General features: G+C 38.6%; 2 protein-coding genes across 3 annotated transcripts; one reads left to right on the plus strand and one right to left on the minus strand.

Moving 5' to 3' along the window:
* Nucleotides 1-5: 5 nt before the first annotated feature.
* On the minus strand, nt 6-7028 carry gabpa (GA binding protein transcription factor subunit alpha). 2 transcript variants are annotated; one of them, XM_056388433.1, is made up of 10 exons: nt 5784-7028; nt 3594-3693; nt 3361-3505; nt 3100-3184; nt 2763-2987; nt 2461-2655; nt 2297-2353; nt 1585-1710; nt 1279-1471; nt 6-775 (listed from the first exon to the last, which is right to left on the minus strand). In XM_056388433.1, the coding sequence occupies exons 2-10, from the start codon at nt 3668-3670 to the stop codon at nt 556-558; spliced, it is 1323 nt and encodes a 440-aa protein (XP_056244408.1). In that variant the 5' UTR covers nt 3671-3693; nt 5784-7028; the 3' UTR covers nt 6-555. The 2 variants fall into 2 exon arrangements, with proteins under 2 accessions (XP_056244408.1, XP_056244409.1); XM_056388434.1 differs by lacking the exon at nt 5784-7028 and adding an exon at nt 4259-5170.
* A 1256-nt stretch (nt 7029-8284) lies between these two features.
* Nucleotides 8285-13230, plus strand: u2af1 (U2 small nuclear RNA auxiliary factor 1). Its single transcript, XM_056388474.1, has 8 exons — nt 8285-8369; nt 10042-10129; nt 10613-10679; nt 11470-11519; nt 11653-11751; nt 11859-11992; nt 12723-12815; nt 12918-13230. Exons 1-8 carry the CDS (start codon nt 8326-8328, stop codon nt 13039-13041), a joined length of 699 nt encoding a protein of 232 aa, XP_056244449.1. The 5' UTR covers nt 8285-8325; the 3' UTR covers nt 13042-13230.
* The last annotated feature ends 719 nt before the right edge of the window (nt 13231-13949 follow it).

Below are 13949 nucleotides of genomic sequence, written 5' to 3' on the forward strand. Positions count from 1 at the left end.
TTAAGAAAAATGCTTGCCACTTTATTCCCTCTAGTGGACAAAAAAGGGTCCAACAATTTAGGGAACAAACACTAAATAAAATACAAAACAGGTGCTCTATAAATGGAAAATATGAAAATACACTTGCCCTTGTGGCTATCAAAAACATGAAGTACCGGTATATACAATGGAAACAATCCTAAACTACAGACAAGGAATACATTACACAAAGCTCATAACTCGGTTTTCAGTCACACGTTCAAGCATTCAGTCACATGCACAACAGCATCACTCAGTAATCACTCAAACATTCCCCACCTCGTCATCAACACACTTCTCTTGGTTAGAGTTAAAGAAAAGCTAAGAAAAAAAATGTTTTACCTGCCTCAGTCTAACTGGACTAAAAGACATTGACAAAGTTGTTAATCCACACTGATCGGGCATCAGCCTTGCATTTCTGTGCTTGCTGAACACAGCTGTGTCAAAAAAAAGAAAAAAAGTTGATTTGATTTCCAGTCAGCGGTGGAGAGTTAACTTTGCCTGTGGCAGCTGGAGAGCGCTGTAATGCGGCCTCCTTCAACTGTCCTTGTCTAGTGTCGTGGCCAAGGTCACTGTAGTGATGGGCTGACCAATGCCGTGCATCTGCATGCGAGCCAGTTTCTTCTGCTCACACTCAGTCACCAGGTTGTTCAGCTCAGCAGCGCTGTAGCCAATCAGAGTCCTCAGGTCGCACACAAACTTGTAGACAAAGCGCTTGCCCTGCACCTTGCTGATCATGTCCCCGTCGTAGTAATATCTACAGGAGAAGATGAAAGTGAGACTGTGCAAAGCCCAGATAAAGTCAAACATCACCACCAGAGAATATTAAACATGTCAGGTAATGTTTCCAATACTACTGAGCTAATACACGCATTTCAACAAGCCATCCTGACATCCACACATAGATTTAAGGAACATTTCAATAATTTTTACACATGAACATCAGTTAACTCCTCATCTTGTGTAGTACCCGGCCTGTCACACAGTTGTAAAATGTCCTCTATTCTCAGGGGTTTCACCAGCCTGTTTTTGCAGCTGGAGTTTGAAAGCTGTGGGTGTTTACCAAGCAGGTATGTTGAAAGACAAAATGTAGGATTCATTATTTTTGGAGCTCGACTTATAAGGGAGTAAAAGTCAGGACATGTTGGCCTCTGCTGCTTTGATTTTGGCCATTGACCTTGTCTCTCACAAGTCCACCAACATTATTGAAGGGCAATACTAAGCCACAATACCCCTTTAAAAAATAAACAGGAGGCAAACCTGAGGGCTCTGCTGAGTTTCTCATAGTTCATAGTAGGCTTGTTCTTGCGCTGGCCCCATTTCTGAGCCACAAGTTCAGGCTGGTTGAGTTTGAACTCTCCTTCTTCACCCACCCAGGAGATGCAGTCTCTTGCATCCTTGTCTGTCAACAGCTCCAGTAGGAACTGCCACAGTTGGATCTGACCGTTGTTACCTGGCACCAGAGAAACACCAGGGCATTTACGGTCAAATTAGTCATAAAAATTACATGCCACACATGCTTACATACAAAGGACATAAAAAGTCCTTGTCAGTAGTGTGTACTACCTGTGCGGTTGCCAGGTGAGCTGCGCTCCTCTCCTCCTGAAATACGTGGAGTTCTGGGGCCACGACTCTGCTTCAGTACCTTTATGGCGGTAGGTGTGCTCACCTGAGCTGGGATTATCTGCACAGCTGGAGACAGACACGGAAAAGTTACAGTGGATGTTTTGAGAAGTGCTGCATCTAAATATTATTTTCATTATTGATTAAACTGCCAATTGTTTTCACAATTCTTTAGTATGACAGGTCATACAACAGTCAAAAATTTTCATCACAATTTTCAAGAGCCCAAGGTGAGTTCTTTAAATTGCTCTCATCAACAATTCAAAACCCAAAAAACATTCAGTTACACATCATATGTGACAACATTTTTTTTTGAGAAACTGCAACTAGATAATGTTTGAAATATTTTCTTGAAAAATAACTGATAAAAAAAAAAAAAATGATTTATCGATTATCAAAATCAGTTAGTCAGTTAGTTTTGAGTCTGACTAATGAAATAAATACTTATTTGACTGTGTTGTAAGTAGATGTGCAAGGAAATGATCGTTTCTCTCTCACATATTATATTTTTAAAATCACTTTGCATCTCGGTGGGTGAGAAAAAGAATGTACTAAGACGAGCAACTTGTGATTTGCTATTGTTTACAAATGCGGGTTTAATACTGTTAAGTATAAAAGTTTAACATTTTGGCAGATATTTCACTAGAACACTTACGTTGATCAATAGTGACTGTGGCGTCCCCTCCAGACTGGTCCTGGCTGGCCAACACATCTGAAATATATACAAGGGATAAGTTGAATTTTGTATAAAGCTCAAACTTGATTCTTTCTGTACAAATTGGTAAAAACCAAACTGTTATTAAACCTACAACTCCTTACATTTGCGTAAGAGTTCCAGGTGACTCCAGAGTATCTCTCCATTGGGCACTTTCTGAAGGAACTCGTCTTGGCTGAAAGCGCAGAGCTCTCGACCTGGGATGTGAATGCTGCCTATTTCCATCTCGTCAATGTTAAACTCCTTCATCACCCACACGGCCCAGTGGATCACCTGGTCAGCCGACCACAGCACGGGGTCTGAGGGGAGAGAGAGAATCCTCATGTATGAACAACCACATGTATTTGTCAGCACGTTAAGGATTGTTTTCCACCATAGTAAGATGTTTCATTTTTGGGCTCCTCACCATATGGAATTCCCAGCCGGACCTGCTCTTTGCGGTAGCCTTCAAGTGCTGCAGCCCAGCGTGTAACCTGTTCTGACGTCTCATCAGAGAGGCCAGACCTCTCCACAGCAATCAGCTGACCCTCCTCCACCAGCGCACCCTCCTCTCCTGCTGCATCTGGATCAATCACCACTTCTACTGTTTCTACCGGCTTCACTATTTCCAAGATGTTCAGCTTCTCCTCACCTGGGTAAGGGTAAAAACACAAATGATTAAGATTTGGACACGAACAGCAAGACATCATTCCACTGAGAAAAGCTCTGTATGGATTGTGTCATGGTTTCTGTTAGCTCAGTACCTGGTTTGGCTATTATCTGCAGGCTGAGCTGCACTGTGCCATCTGTCTTTACTCCCTGGTCGAAGAGGCTGTGGTCAGGGTGAAGCTAAAAATAAGAACACAACAGATATCAGAAGTCAAGAGAGAGACAACTCAGGATACTTAGCAGTTGAAGGAAGGACTATAAAACCAGCAGTACACACCCTGTTTTTTTCAGGTAACAGTAACAAAACTATAAAATCATAAAGAGATATCAATGGGCTCTGTTATGCACACTGTTACCTGAATGTCCTGCAAGCAGATCTCATAAGCATCCAGTGATATTTGGATACGGGGCTCCAAAAGCTTCTTCAAATTGCCAATTGGCTCATTGATGTCGATGTCTTGCTGAATCAAATCGGATGCAGTGATCGTCTGCTCCTCAACACTGTAGGGGGAAAAAAAACAGAGGGGAAAGAATTGTAAATGTGCAGTTAGAGTTATGAGTATGCACTTCAAATTACCATCTTACTTACCCCTCCTCCAGGCATGCCTGTTTCTCCCGTTCATCGATCTCGATCTCTATCATCTCTTCTGGCTCACTTTTAGACATTCTGTTTTATGCAGAGGGCCAAGCTGTAGGACGGTAATTAAAGAGATGGTTAACTGCAATCCAGTGAAGTTACTTATCAAGACCAAAATATAAAAGAGAGAAACAATTACAATGTTAATGTTTGGATATTTTTGTTAAATAGCACCATAAACAGTGGCTTCAAAACAACAATCTTCAAAGGAAAGCAGCAACTCTCCATATGTGACAAGCTAGAGCCAGAGATTGTTTGGCATTTTTCTTGATAATTGACAAAAAATTATTAATTGATTGAATCAAAATTGTATTGGACTAACTGATCAATCAACTAACTGTACAGCTTTAAAGTTAAGTGGTATTTCTAAGATTCCCTGAATTAATCTTCAAATTAAAAAGACTTAAGTTTCTATTCAACAAATACATAGGTAGGGTCACTCATAGTTTTAATACACATTTATTCATCATATCAGTTAGATACCGCTTCATTCTTGTTAATCTTCTCTAAATTTTTATCTTTTTCTTGCAGTTTTTTAGCTCTCAAGGTAAACTTCTGTATATACATAAACACAGTTAATAAACACAAACTTCATAAATTATTTTCTGATGTTTCACCTCTGTGATAAATCAAAGGGGGTTTGAGGGGAGAGTATGGGATGCTCTTCTTTGTCTTGTCTGTTTATATGTAGTTTTCCTTCTGTTCATTTATTTGACTTTGACTAAAAGTATGTTGTGATTCTTGTTATAATGGCTACACTTGTGAAAACTGGATGTTCTTCATGTCCTCACAAATATATGTGTGTATATTTATATATTATATGATTATAGTTATCTATTATGTGTGATTTTTTATAATTAAAAATACAGTCTTCTTACAAACTTTCTGTCATACCCTAAATCTTCAAAATGTTCTGTTATCAAAAAAAGAGTGTTTTTATCTAGTAACTAAAACAACTAAAAGTTTAGCTAATGGATGTTCATGACATTTAATAAAAAGAATACATAGAATTTAGGCTTCTGCATTTAACTTTATGGCAGTAAGTGAAGTGCTCATGCTGTAAATATGAAACAGCCCAGTTCAGTATAAGTGGTAATAGTAATAGTATAAAGGCCTCTCAGCCTCGACTCCTCATTGGCCGTGTGGGACAGTTCACTGACTGTTTCGACTGCTAACGTTAGCCAACTCGAGGGCGAGGCTTTGGCGTCAAAAGGCCAACCAGTAGGCCACTAATAACCAAAAACAGTCAGCAAACATAACTACATATCACACACACATGTTGGGAAAACGCACAAAACTAAGATTTATACACCAGGCTACACGTGTCGCTGCGCCGAAGCTGGTCCACAGTGAACCAAGTTAGCTACGATTTTGCAAGCGAATGCACCACGGGGGCGAGGCAGCCCGACACACAACCGTCGGTCCCCGCGTGCTAAACAGCTGTTAAAATATTCTAAAACCGCGTTGCTCCCCATAACCTAAATAGATGTTTATAAAAGCACACTTTAACTCAGCACGTAGAAAACTTTTAAAACGGAAATAGAATAAACGGAAACAAAACAGCATAGGGCAAATGGAAAGGAGCCGGAAATCCTGGCTAAGGTTTACAGTGCCGTAAGACTTCCGAGAGCAGCCGCGATAAATACAACCCCAAGTTTTAGAGGAAAACTTACACACAGACCGACTGCGATATCGACAATACACTGAAACAACGCTCGGCTAGACAAAAACTGCGACTAAACAGAGAAGTATGAACTAAAAGGCAGATCTCATCGTCTCTGGATGTGTACGCACTGTGTGTTTGTGGCTGGACGATGATCAGTGCCGCGGCACCTTTACAATTAGCAACTCGGCTAACACTAAAGTGGTGTAACTAACTTTGTAAGGTTATTTCTGATTTCCAGAAAACGAGAAAGCATCAGAAGCAGTCGTGTAAGGCAGTCACTGTAGCTTAGCTTTCTGTCTGGCTTGAAGGTAGGCGGCCTCTTCCCACGAAGCTAACTAAAAAATCAACAACAGCTAGTTAGCTAGAGAGCTACAAAACAGCGGGAAGAGTCCAAGCACGACAAACAAGACCCGTACATGACCACAATTTAGAACACTTTCTTTAGATCAAACGTCTTCCTCCGAAAGTATCCATACCTTTCAAAGTTCAGGCCTTCAAAGATGTTGGAGTATATTCAACTGTGGTGGATAAGCAGCCAAAAATTGACTCACAGTCGAGACGTATCATGCAAGTTATTTGGTGAACTACACACACTGAGGAGGGCGGAGACTAACCGGCAAGACTAAAGTTAAATCTAAAACTAAGATCTACATGAAAACATTTCAGGTTTCTGCAAGAGTCGTCTTTAATTTACCGTGCATTTGATTTATATTTTCTGTGTACACATGCGTGTCCATCAGATTGACTTGTGTGTTTTAATATAGTAGCCAATATGGTTTCACATCACAGTCAAATGTCGCACATTTAAATTCATTACCCACATTCTCCATACAGTTTTCACTATCCTTCATTTCTTCATGAACTGAAGTGATTTTTGTCTTTGAGGTTCTTTGGGTTTGCTACAAACTATTAAAGTCAAATATAAGTGGGACCTGTATAACTGGGCAGACAGTTTCGAATACGCTATTTTAAATATTTACAACAGGACGGGATTAGCCCACTAGAGGGCCTTGGGGCAATGATGAGCTGTCTCCCCCAAATACAGTCTATGAGCTCCCTGCACACATGTCCCCTCCACCACCACCACCTACATACACACATACACTTTGCACAAAGTTTACCAGCCAGTTTTCTTTTAAAAAAATATGCACCATGTAAGCATAATATATTAAAGGCATTAAAACTGCATTTTGACACAGGTCCCCTCTACAAAACCTCAACACTAGGTAAAGATGCTGGAGTCAGCTTGGGGCCCTTACCATCTCAGTAACTATCACACAGGCACTGAGAACCTTTGGCTTTCTCAACCCTGGAGCAGTTGTCCATTGGTTCTAAATCGGTACCAAGGTTTTTGTGTCTAAATGTGTTGGGGAGGCTATGTGATGGTTGCATGGATGCAGATTATTGTGGTTAGTCACTTTGTTCTTGCAGACTTGTAAGGAATGGGCTTGGCAAACTGTTAAATCTGTTAAATGTTCAGTGACATATGTTCTTAATAATGATGAAACAAACTGCCTGTCAATCACCCAAAATTCTCTCTGAATTTACTGAATCATTTGAGAATTTGTGTTGTTGCATTTGCTCTGTTATCAAATATTATCTGATGGACAATCCAGTATCTGTTCATGTGATGATGTTGGTTTGTTGTTATATTTCTATTTTAACTCATGATTGAATTTTCTCTGATTAAGTGCACAAATGTGTCAGGTTTACGAAATAAATGCATCTCCATGAAAAAACAAAGTTGTTTTTGGCTTTTATGATTAGACAAATGGTATGACTTGGTTTTTACATGCCCCATTTTCATGTCTGTCAAAAAATGTTTCCTGGGGGTCACTAAGGTTTGTCACAATTTTAACCATAATAAGATGATATGTGAAGAGATAGAATATTGTAAGCAGTTCAAGACACACCATTTGTAAGTGTATAATCCTTAAAAAGGAAAATGCTAATGCACACTCAGCTTGCACTGTACTGCTCCCCAAACAACCTACAATTTAACATAATAAGGAAATACAGACAGACTAAAGGAAATACAAAATAGGCTTTTGCAGTCAATGAATAATAGTAGCCCACATAGTTTACACTGGACAAGTTCAAATCTCTATGTTAATTTACTGCATGGTTTAACCAACGTTTTAATATACATTTAAAGATGGTATATTGACAGTTAGTAATCTTGAGGAGCGTGTATACATCACACATACATAGCTGCATGTACAGTATGAAAGAGACTCTTGTTTCGAAATTCACTGTTGAGACGGAAGTGACCGATATTATCGAATGTTTCCGGTTCGCCTTCAAAATAAAAACGGTAATTATGAAGTAAGAGCAGTAAGATATATATATATATATATATATAATATCTAATTTATTTTAATATTATATTTTTGTTACATAATATGTATTATTCTAAAGAGAGACCTACTGCATAATGAGTACCTTTACCTAATTGATATATCTACCTACTGATATACGATATACTTTAGATGAGCAAATAGAGAAACTGAGTACTTCTACGCTCTCATAAGGAAAAGCTATTTTTACTATCACATGTATTAACCAAATGCAACACGTACAGTGGGCATGTATTCTCAAAGTTTAATCTCTGTACAATATTTGGCTGACTTTGGGAGCCTATAGTTTGAATGATAGTGGGAGGATAAGAGTAGTATTTTAATGCAAGCACATTGAAAACCAGTACAACACCATTAATATGGACTGAAAACCAACCGAGACGTCAACAAGTACTACACATTTTATATAATGTTCATTAATGTATATTATGCATAACTTTCACAGAGATAATATTCACAGCAGGTGTATTAATTATTGAATTTCACAACATTTGAAAATTGGGCTAATAAACTGTTGAATGATAATATATATGTGCAGTTTTTTTTTTTTTACAAAAATTGGTTTTCTCCGTACATATTTGTAGAGGTTCCGCTTTTATTCTGAAGGAATTGGGCGCAAGTGTGGTCGTTGTTGCTGCTGGTTGAACACAGGCCAGCCAAGATGGCAGAGTACCTGGCGTCCATTTTTGGGACAGAGAAAGATAAGTAAGTAGTTAATGCCGATTTAGTTGATTATTACGCACTTGTTCGCCTTTTTCCTTCAAAGCCCGCTTTGACCGTTAAAACTTTATATATCAATATGTGGTGTTTACAGTTAAAGCTGCTAACGACACACTCGCTTTAGCTAATAATGCTAGCATGCTAACGTCAGTAAAATACCGCGCCGCCACCGTTAGCTCCTACAACATCTGGGTGCTGAGCAGTGCTTACAACCAGTTACTTTTTATGAATTAAAGTAGAATCACTTTACCGATTAAAGTCGAGCAAAAGTGATAGGTAATTACTAACTACCTATCAGTTAAGGTTAGCTAAAGCTAGTTACTTTCTGAAAACCGATGCGAGTCTTTGTTCCACTGGAAAACACACGGATAGGCACCAGCCGAGCAAACCGAGAGCGTTATGATGATCGTAAACCGAGTCTTAGTCCCAACCGCTAATTTATAATCTTTGAATTTTTGTAACCGTTTTAGAAAGTGCAAAGTAATGAATGAGACCAGGCATATCAGAAACTGAACGAAGCATCACGCAACGTGGTTATCTTCGTACCACTTTCTAAACTTATTTATTTCAATGTCTGTTCCTCCTAGCACGCGTTTCCTCTTTATAAATCAGTGTCATACAAATACTTTGTTCCAATAGATGGTCTAAACCTTAACTCTTTTTTAGTTAAATCAGGAAGAGTGTGGTTAAGAGCAAACACAATTACAACCAGATATCTGGTACTGTGCAGTTTGTTCGATACTTGGTGTGATGGACACATTTTTGCTTGTTACTAGAAATCAGTTGATGGATTAATGCCCAAACCATGATTTTATTGATAACCTGAGGACAGGCAGGCACTTTTTCACAGATTTATTGTACTGTGGGTACTTCAAGGTATTACAATTATAGAGTAGGCCATTTTCAGCCTATAGTTTTTACTTAAATAACTGTACTTTCAATTACAATAACCTTGTCTAAATACATTTGTTTAATGCTAAAATCCTTTTATTTAAACCAGGAACAATATGATCTAAGAATAAGTCAACAAGATGACAAATCTGACCAGATATCATGATGGGTATATGTCAATAAGTGGACACTTACATGGTAACAGTCAGTAGGGTGTATTACAGTAGGAGTAAGACTAGACTACCTCCTGAAAGCCAAATCACATCTGCAGTTTAGTCAGTTTTGCCAAATCAGAGTAATCTTTGATCTGACATTATTGACATGCATAAACCCAGTTTGCCAAAATATTAGTTATTTGTTTCCTTGCAGAATGGTACAGCTTGAAAATTATAAGAAAAAAGTGTTCATTTACTTTTAATGGGGAATTTTGGGTGTGATAAATACAAAATAATTCTGTTTTATTTTAAGTTTCTTATTTACCAAGGTGTATATATCAGAAAAATTTCAGAAGGGCTGTTTGTAAGCCTGCTGGGGTTCGGGGAATACTAAGGCCATAACTCATTGCAGATAAGCCCATAGGGGAACATTTACGTCGATCGATTGTTTCAGTTGTAGTTCATGATTGTTTCAGTTGTAGCTTTTCTTAAGGAAAATTGTGTTCATACTGTTAAAAGATAGTTGCGTCTGTCTGGCCAAAGAATTGGCCTAACATGCAGGTTTTCAAGTCCCAACTTTATCTCATCTTCATCATTTTCTCTTTCCACAGAGTCAACTGCTCTTTTTATTTTAAAATTGGTGCCTGTCGACATGGAGACCGCTGCTCCAGATTACACAACAAGCCAACATTCAGCCAGGTAAGGTCATACCTTTTAGTTCCAAAATGTCCAAAGATGTAATTTCTATATTTTTTTTAAACTTTTTTCTTAGGAAAGACCTGACATGCATATTGTGGGTGATGAATACTTTAATGACTTGGACAAACAGTAGCCAAATAAAGAATTAATATCAGTGTTGTGTTTTAGATTGTTTTGCCTTCAAATAGGTCTGACACTATACACTAATAAACACAGTGGGGTAGGAGGTTGCTCCTTGAGAGAATTTAATTATCATTAGTTACAGAATTGTTACAGAAAGTCTTTAATAAGTAAGCAGAAGATAGCAAAGGATATTTTCAACATCTCTTTTATAGTACCTTGTTCTGTGCTTGCGTTCAAAATCTGAATTGTGTACTTTACAATCCAAGTTATTTTCATTTAATTGTAATTTGAATTTCCAAGGTTTGATGCCCAGCCCTTATCAAAACTAATCATCCGAAAATTTACATTTTTGTGTTTCAGACAATTGCCCTCCTGAACATTTACCGGAACCCTCAAAACAGTGCCCAGTCTGCTGATGGCCTCACCTGTAAGTATTTGAACCCATGACAGGGATCTGTGAGAAATATAATTTTCTCATCATTTGATCATAAACCTGTTTTAATGTTTTCTTTGTCTACCTGTAAGGGGACAGCAGAAGAGTTTTAAATTGGCATAACAATTTCTAGCTGCACGGACATTTAATTTACCAGTAATTACATTATTAAATGTAAACTTATTGGTCACTTGTCATATCTTGACAATTAAGACACTGGGCCTTATGCGAGAACATATTCATTTTAAAGGATTTAAAAAGAAAAAAAAAAAAAGGAAAAATTTCACACTGCAGAGCTCCACATTTTGACTTGGGAATAAAGTAGACAGGTTTAACGATGTCAGCATAGTGGTATTTTAGGACCTGAAACTGTAAGAAAATATTAATAGAACAGCTGTCAGCATGTCATCAGAGCAGCGCTGTACTGTGTCAGTGGGAAATGGTCTGACATGAAGTTAAATGCTAAAAAAAACAAAAAAAATGTCTAAAGCAAAGGTGTCCAGGACTACTATGAGAGGCAGTATGTGACAGTCACAGAGATATCAGACAGGATGATATTAAAGCCCACGATAGGTGATGTTACACTATCGGTTCAACAGGATGATACTGGACTGTGACCTGCATTAAGACCCTGAGGTTATTGAAATGTTTTAGCTCAGTAAATTGGCAAGACATAATGATGATGATGTGGTGGTCAGAATATAACATTTTCATTAAGTTTGTTTGTTTTCAGAAATATAAACTACTATCCATGTATAGTTATTGTTCTCTCTATAATCACTAGGTGCCATCAGCGACATGGAGATGCAGGAGCACTATGACGAGTTTTTTGAGGTAATTCATGCCATTGTGAAGGTTGTCATGACCACACCACTTTGTCACTGGTACATTTACTTTAACTTCTTATGAGGAAGTCAACACTCAAATATGTAACGTTGCATTTCATTTTTCTCTACCATCCTTTCAGGAGGTCTTCACAGAGATGGAAGAAAAATATGGAGAAGTGGAGGAAATGAACGTATGTGACAACCTCGGGGACCACCTAGTAGGAAATGTGTACGTGAAGGTGAGTGTCCGAGCAAAAAATCCACGTTACCATTACAGTAACACCATGGTTTTTAGTTGGGACCCAGTGATGTTTCTCTTCAGCTGCACTGTTTGTCTCTTTTATAGTTCCGTTATGAAGAGGATGCTGAGAAGGCCGTGATAGACCTAAATAACCGGTGGTTTAATGGACAGCCCATCCATGCTGAGCTCTCTCCTGTCACGGACTTCAGAGAAGCCTGCTGTCGCCAGTATGAAATGGGGTGAGTGCTACGAGATGGGATAGAGCTTATATACTGTATGTACATTCATTTAACTAGGAAAAGTTAAATAAATGATGTTGGTCAATAACGATGTAGCATAAGCTGCCTGTACACATCATTTTCTGTTCCAGTACTTTCTGCACTACTTTTGCCTTTATTTGACGGCGACAGTAGAACAATGACAGGATATGAGGGCAGAGAGAAAGAGAACCGCTTTGACCGGATGTTACTTAACCTCCTGAAATAGTGCACCCCAGCCCTGTGTGATGTAGCTAGATAGCAGTCGAGGGCTGACCAACAGCAAATCGAAACAATCGTCCAAATCAGTTTAAGAACATTTTGTTTTCACTTCAATGTGGATCTCTTGACATTCTGAGCTGAGCTTGTTGTCCATTAGTGAAATAATTTCACTGTGATAACATTAGCCAATATTTTTATATTTATTCCAAAATCATGACATTATAATGTTACTAAAATGTTACTGAAATTGTTGCTAATATACTAATATAGTGCCATACCAACACTTTGTCATTATCGTATCTTTATAGATTCCCGGCTCAATCTCTGTTAAGTGTGACAACAGAATGGAGCATGTCTTTGTTCAAGTTGTCTCCATGTCGGTGCATGTGTGTATGTCTGTTGTGGCTGCGGAGTGAAACTTCTGTTTGTTACACCTCAGATGTGAATCTTCTGTCATGAAGTCCTACTTTAAGTTGCCTTCTCTCCACAGGGAATGCACTCGTGGTGGATTCTGTAACTTCATGCACCTGAAGCCCATCTCACGTGAACTGAGGAGAGAGCTCTATGGGCGCCGGAGGAAGAGGTACAAACTTAATTACCTTTACATTTAGGCACTTGGTCAAACCTACCTGTTTAGTCCTGTTGTGTTATAGCATTCATAATCAATCCCTCTGCACTTCCACAGCCGTCATAGGTCTCGTTCTCGATCAAGAGAGAGAAGGTCTCGCTCGAGAGACAGAGGTCGAGGTGGTGGCCGTGACCACGAGAGACGCCGCTCCAGAGACAGAGAGCGTTCAGGACGATTCTGAACCACAAGCCATGACTACTTGTCCCCGTATCCATCCCCAGTCTTTTTTTTTAAGTTTGTACCCTACCATATCTATTCTAGGACTAACTGAAAGGTACCCGCTTTTGAAGCTGTGACAGCATTGATGAACTTTTTTTTCTTGATTTCTGAAAATGACTTTCACCTCATTAAATTGAAAATTTTTACTTAATGTGACTGATTTATGAGTCTTATTTACTATTACATAGCATAAATCACAATTATGTGCTACAGTTACAGTGCTTTCTGATGCTTGAGCTGCCTGCTCCTGTTTAAGTCAGACTGAATACAGTAAGAACTAAATGTACACACTGACGATTATTAAACTTAACATGCAGTTTGTTATTCAACTCATTTCACTGCGCAGAGGTCTCTGTTTTAACGAACATTCAGATAGCTTCATCAAATACAGATAACAAAATTGTACCAGGACTTAAACTCCATGATCACTTAAAACGGTAAGAAGAAAAGAGGTTAATTTCTATTGATCTTATCATTGTTTGAAAAGCACTAAATATGTCTCAGAACACATAGCACTACCCACAGGGTTCAAACTTCCAATCCTTAAATCAAAAGAAACAAGACTTAGACAAGACTGGAAAAATGATTTAATCATTCAAAGGCTGTAATGTTCATTCAGTGTGCACATCATGAGGAACATCTGTACACTTGTTACTTCATACAATTATCTAATCAGCCAATCATGGCTGCAGAGCAATGAATAAAACCATGCAGATAACTGGGGAGGGGCTTCAGTTAATGATGATGCTCTACTACCGCAGAAGACCACATTCTCTGAAGCTGCAGAGGGGACAGGCTCAGACAGCTGAAGACTGGAAACACAGCCTGGTCTGATCAATCTGGATTTCTACTGAGGCAGCAGATGATTAA

Source organism: Seriola aureovittata, chromosome 11, assembly GCF_021018895.1.
Source record: "Seriola aureovittata isolate HTS-2021-v1 ecotype China chromosome 11, ASM2101889v1, whole genome shotgun sequence".
Lineage (NCBI taxonomy): Eukaryota > Metazoa > Chordata > Actinopteri > Carangiformes > Carangidae > Seriola > Seriola aureovittata.

Bases quoted from the DNA above. Each gene is read 5' to 3' on its own strand.
- u2af1 (XM_056388474.1), top strand. From the start codon at position 8,326: ATGGCAGAGTACCTGGCGTCCATTTTTGGGACAGAGAAAGATAA. The intron at 10,130-10,612 runs GTAAGGTCATAC...TTTGTGTTTCAG, and splicing joins ACAAGCCAACATTCAGCCAG to ACAATTGCCCTCCTGAACAT. The intron at 10,680-11,469 runs GTAAGTATTTGA...TATAATCACTAG, and splicing joins GTCTGCTGATGGCCTCACCT to GTGCCATCAGCGACATGGAG.
- gabpa (XM_056388433.1), bottom strand. From the start codon at position 3,670: ATGTCTAAAAGTGAGCCAGAAGAGATGATAGAGATCGAGATCGATGAA. The intron at 3,506-3,593 runs GTAAGTAAGATG...TTCCCCCTACAG, and splicing joins CAGGCATGCCTGGAGGAGGG to TGTTGAGGAGCAGACGATCA. The intron at 1,711-2,296 runs GTAAGTGTTCTA...GTCTGTCTCCAG, and splicing joins CACAGTCACTATTGATCAAC to CTGTGCAGATAATCCCAGCT.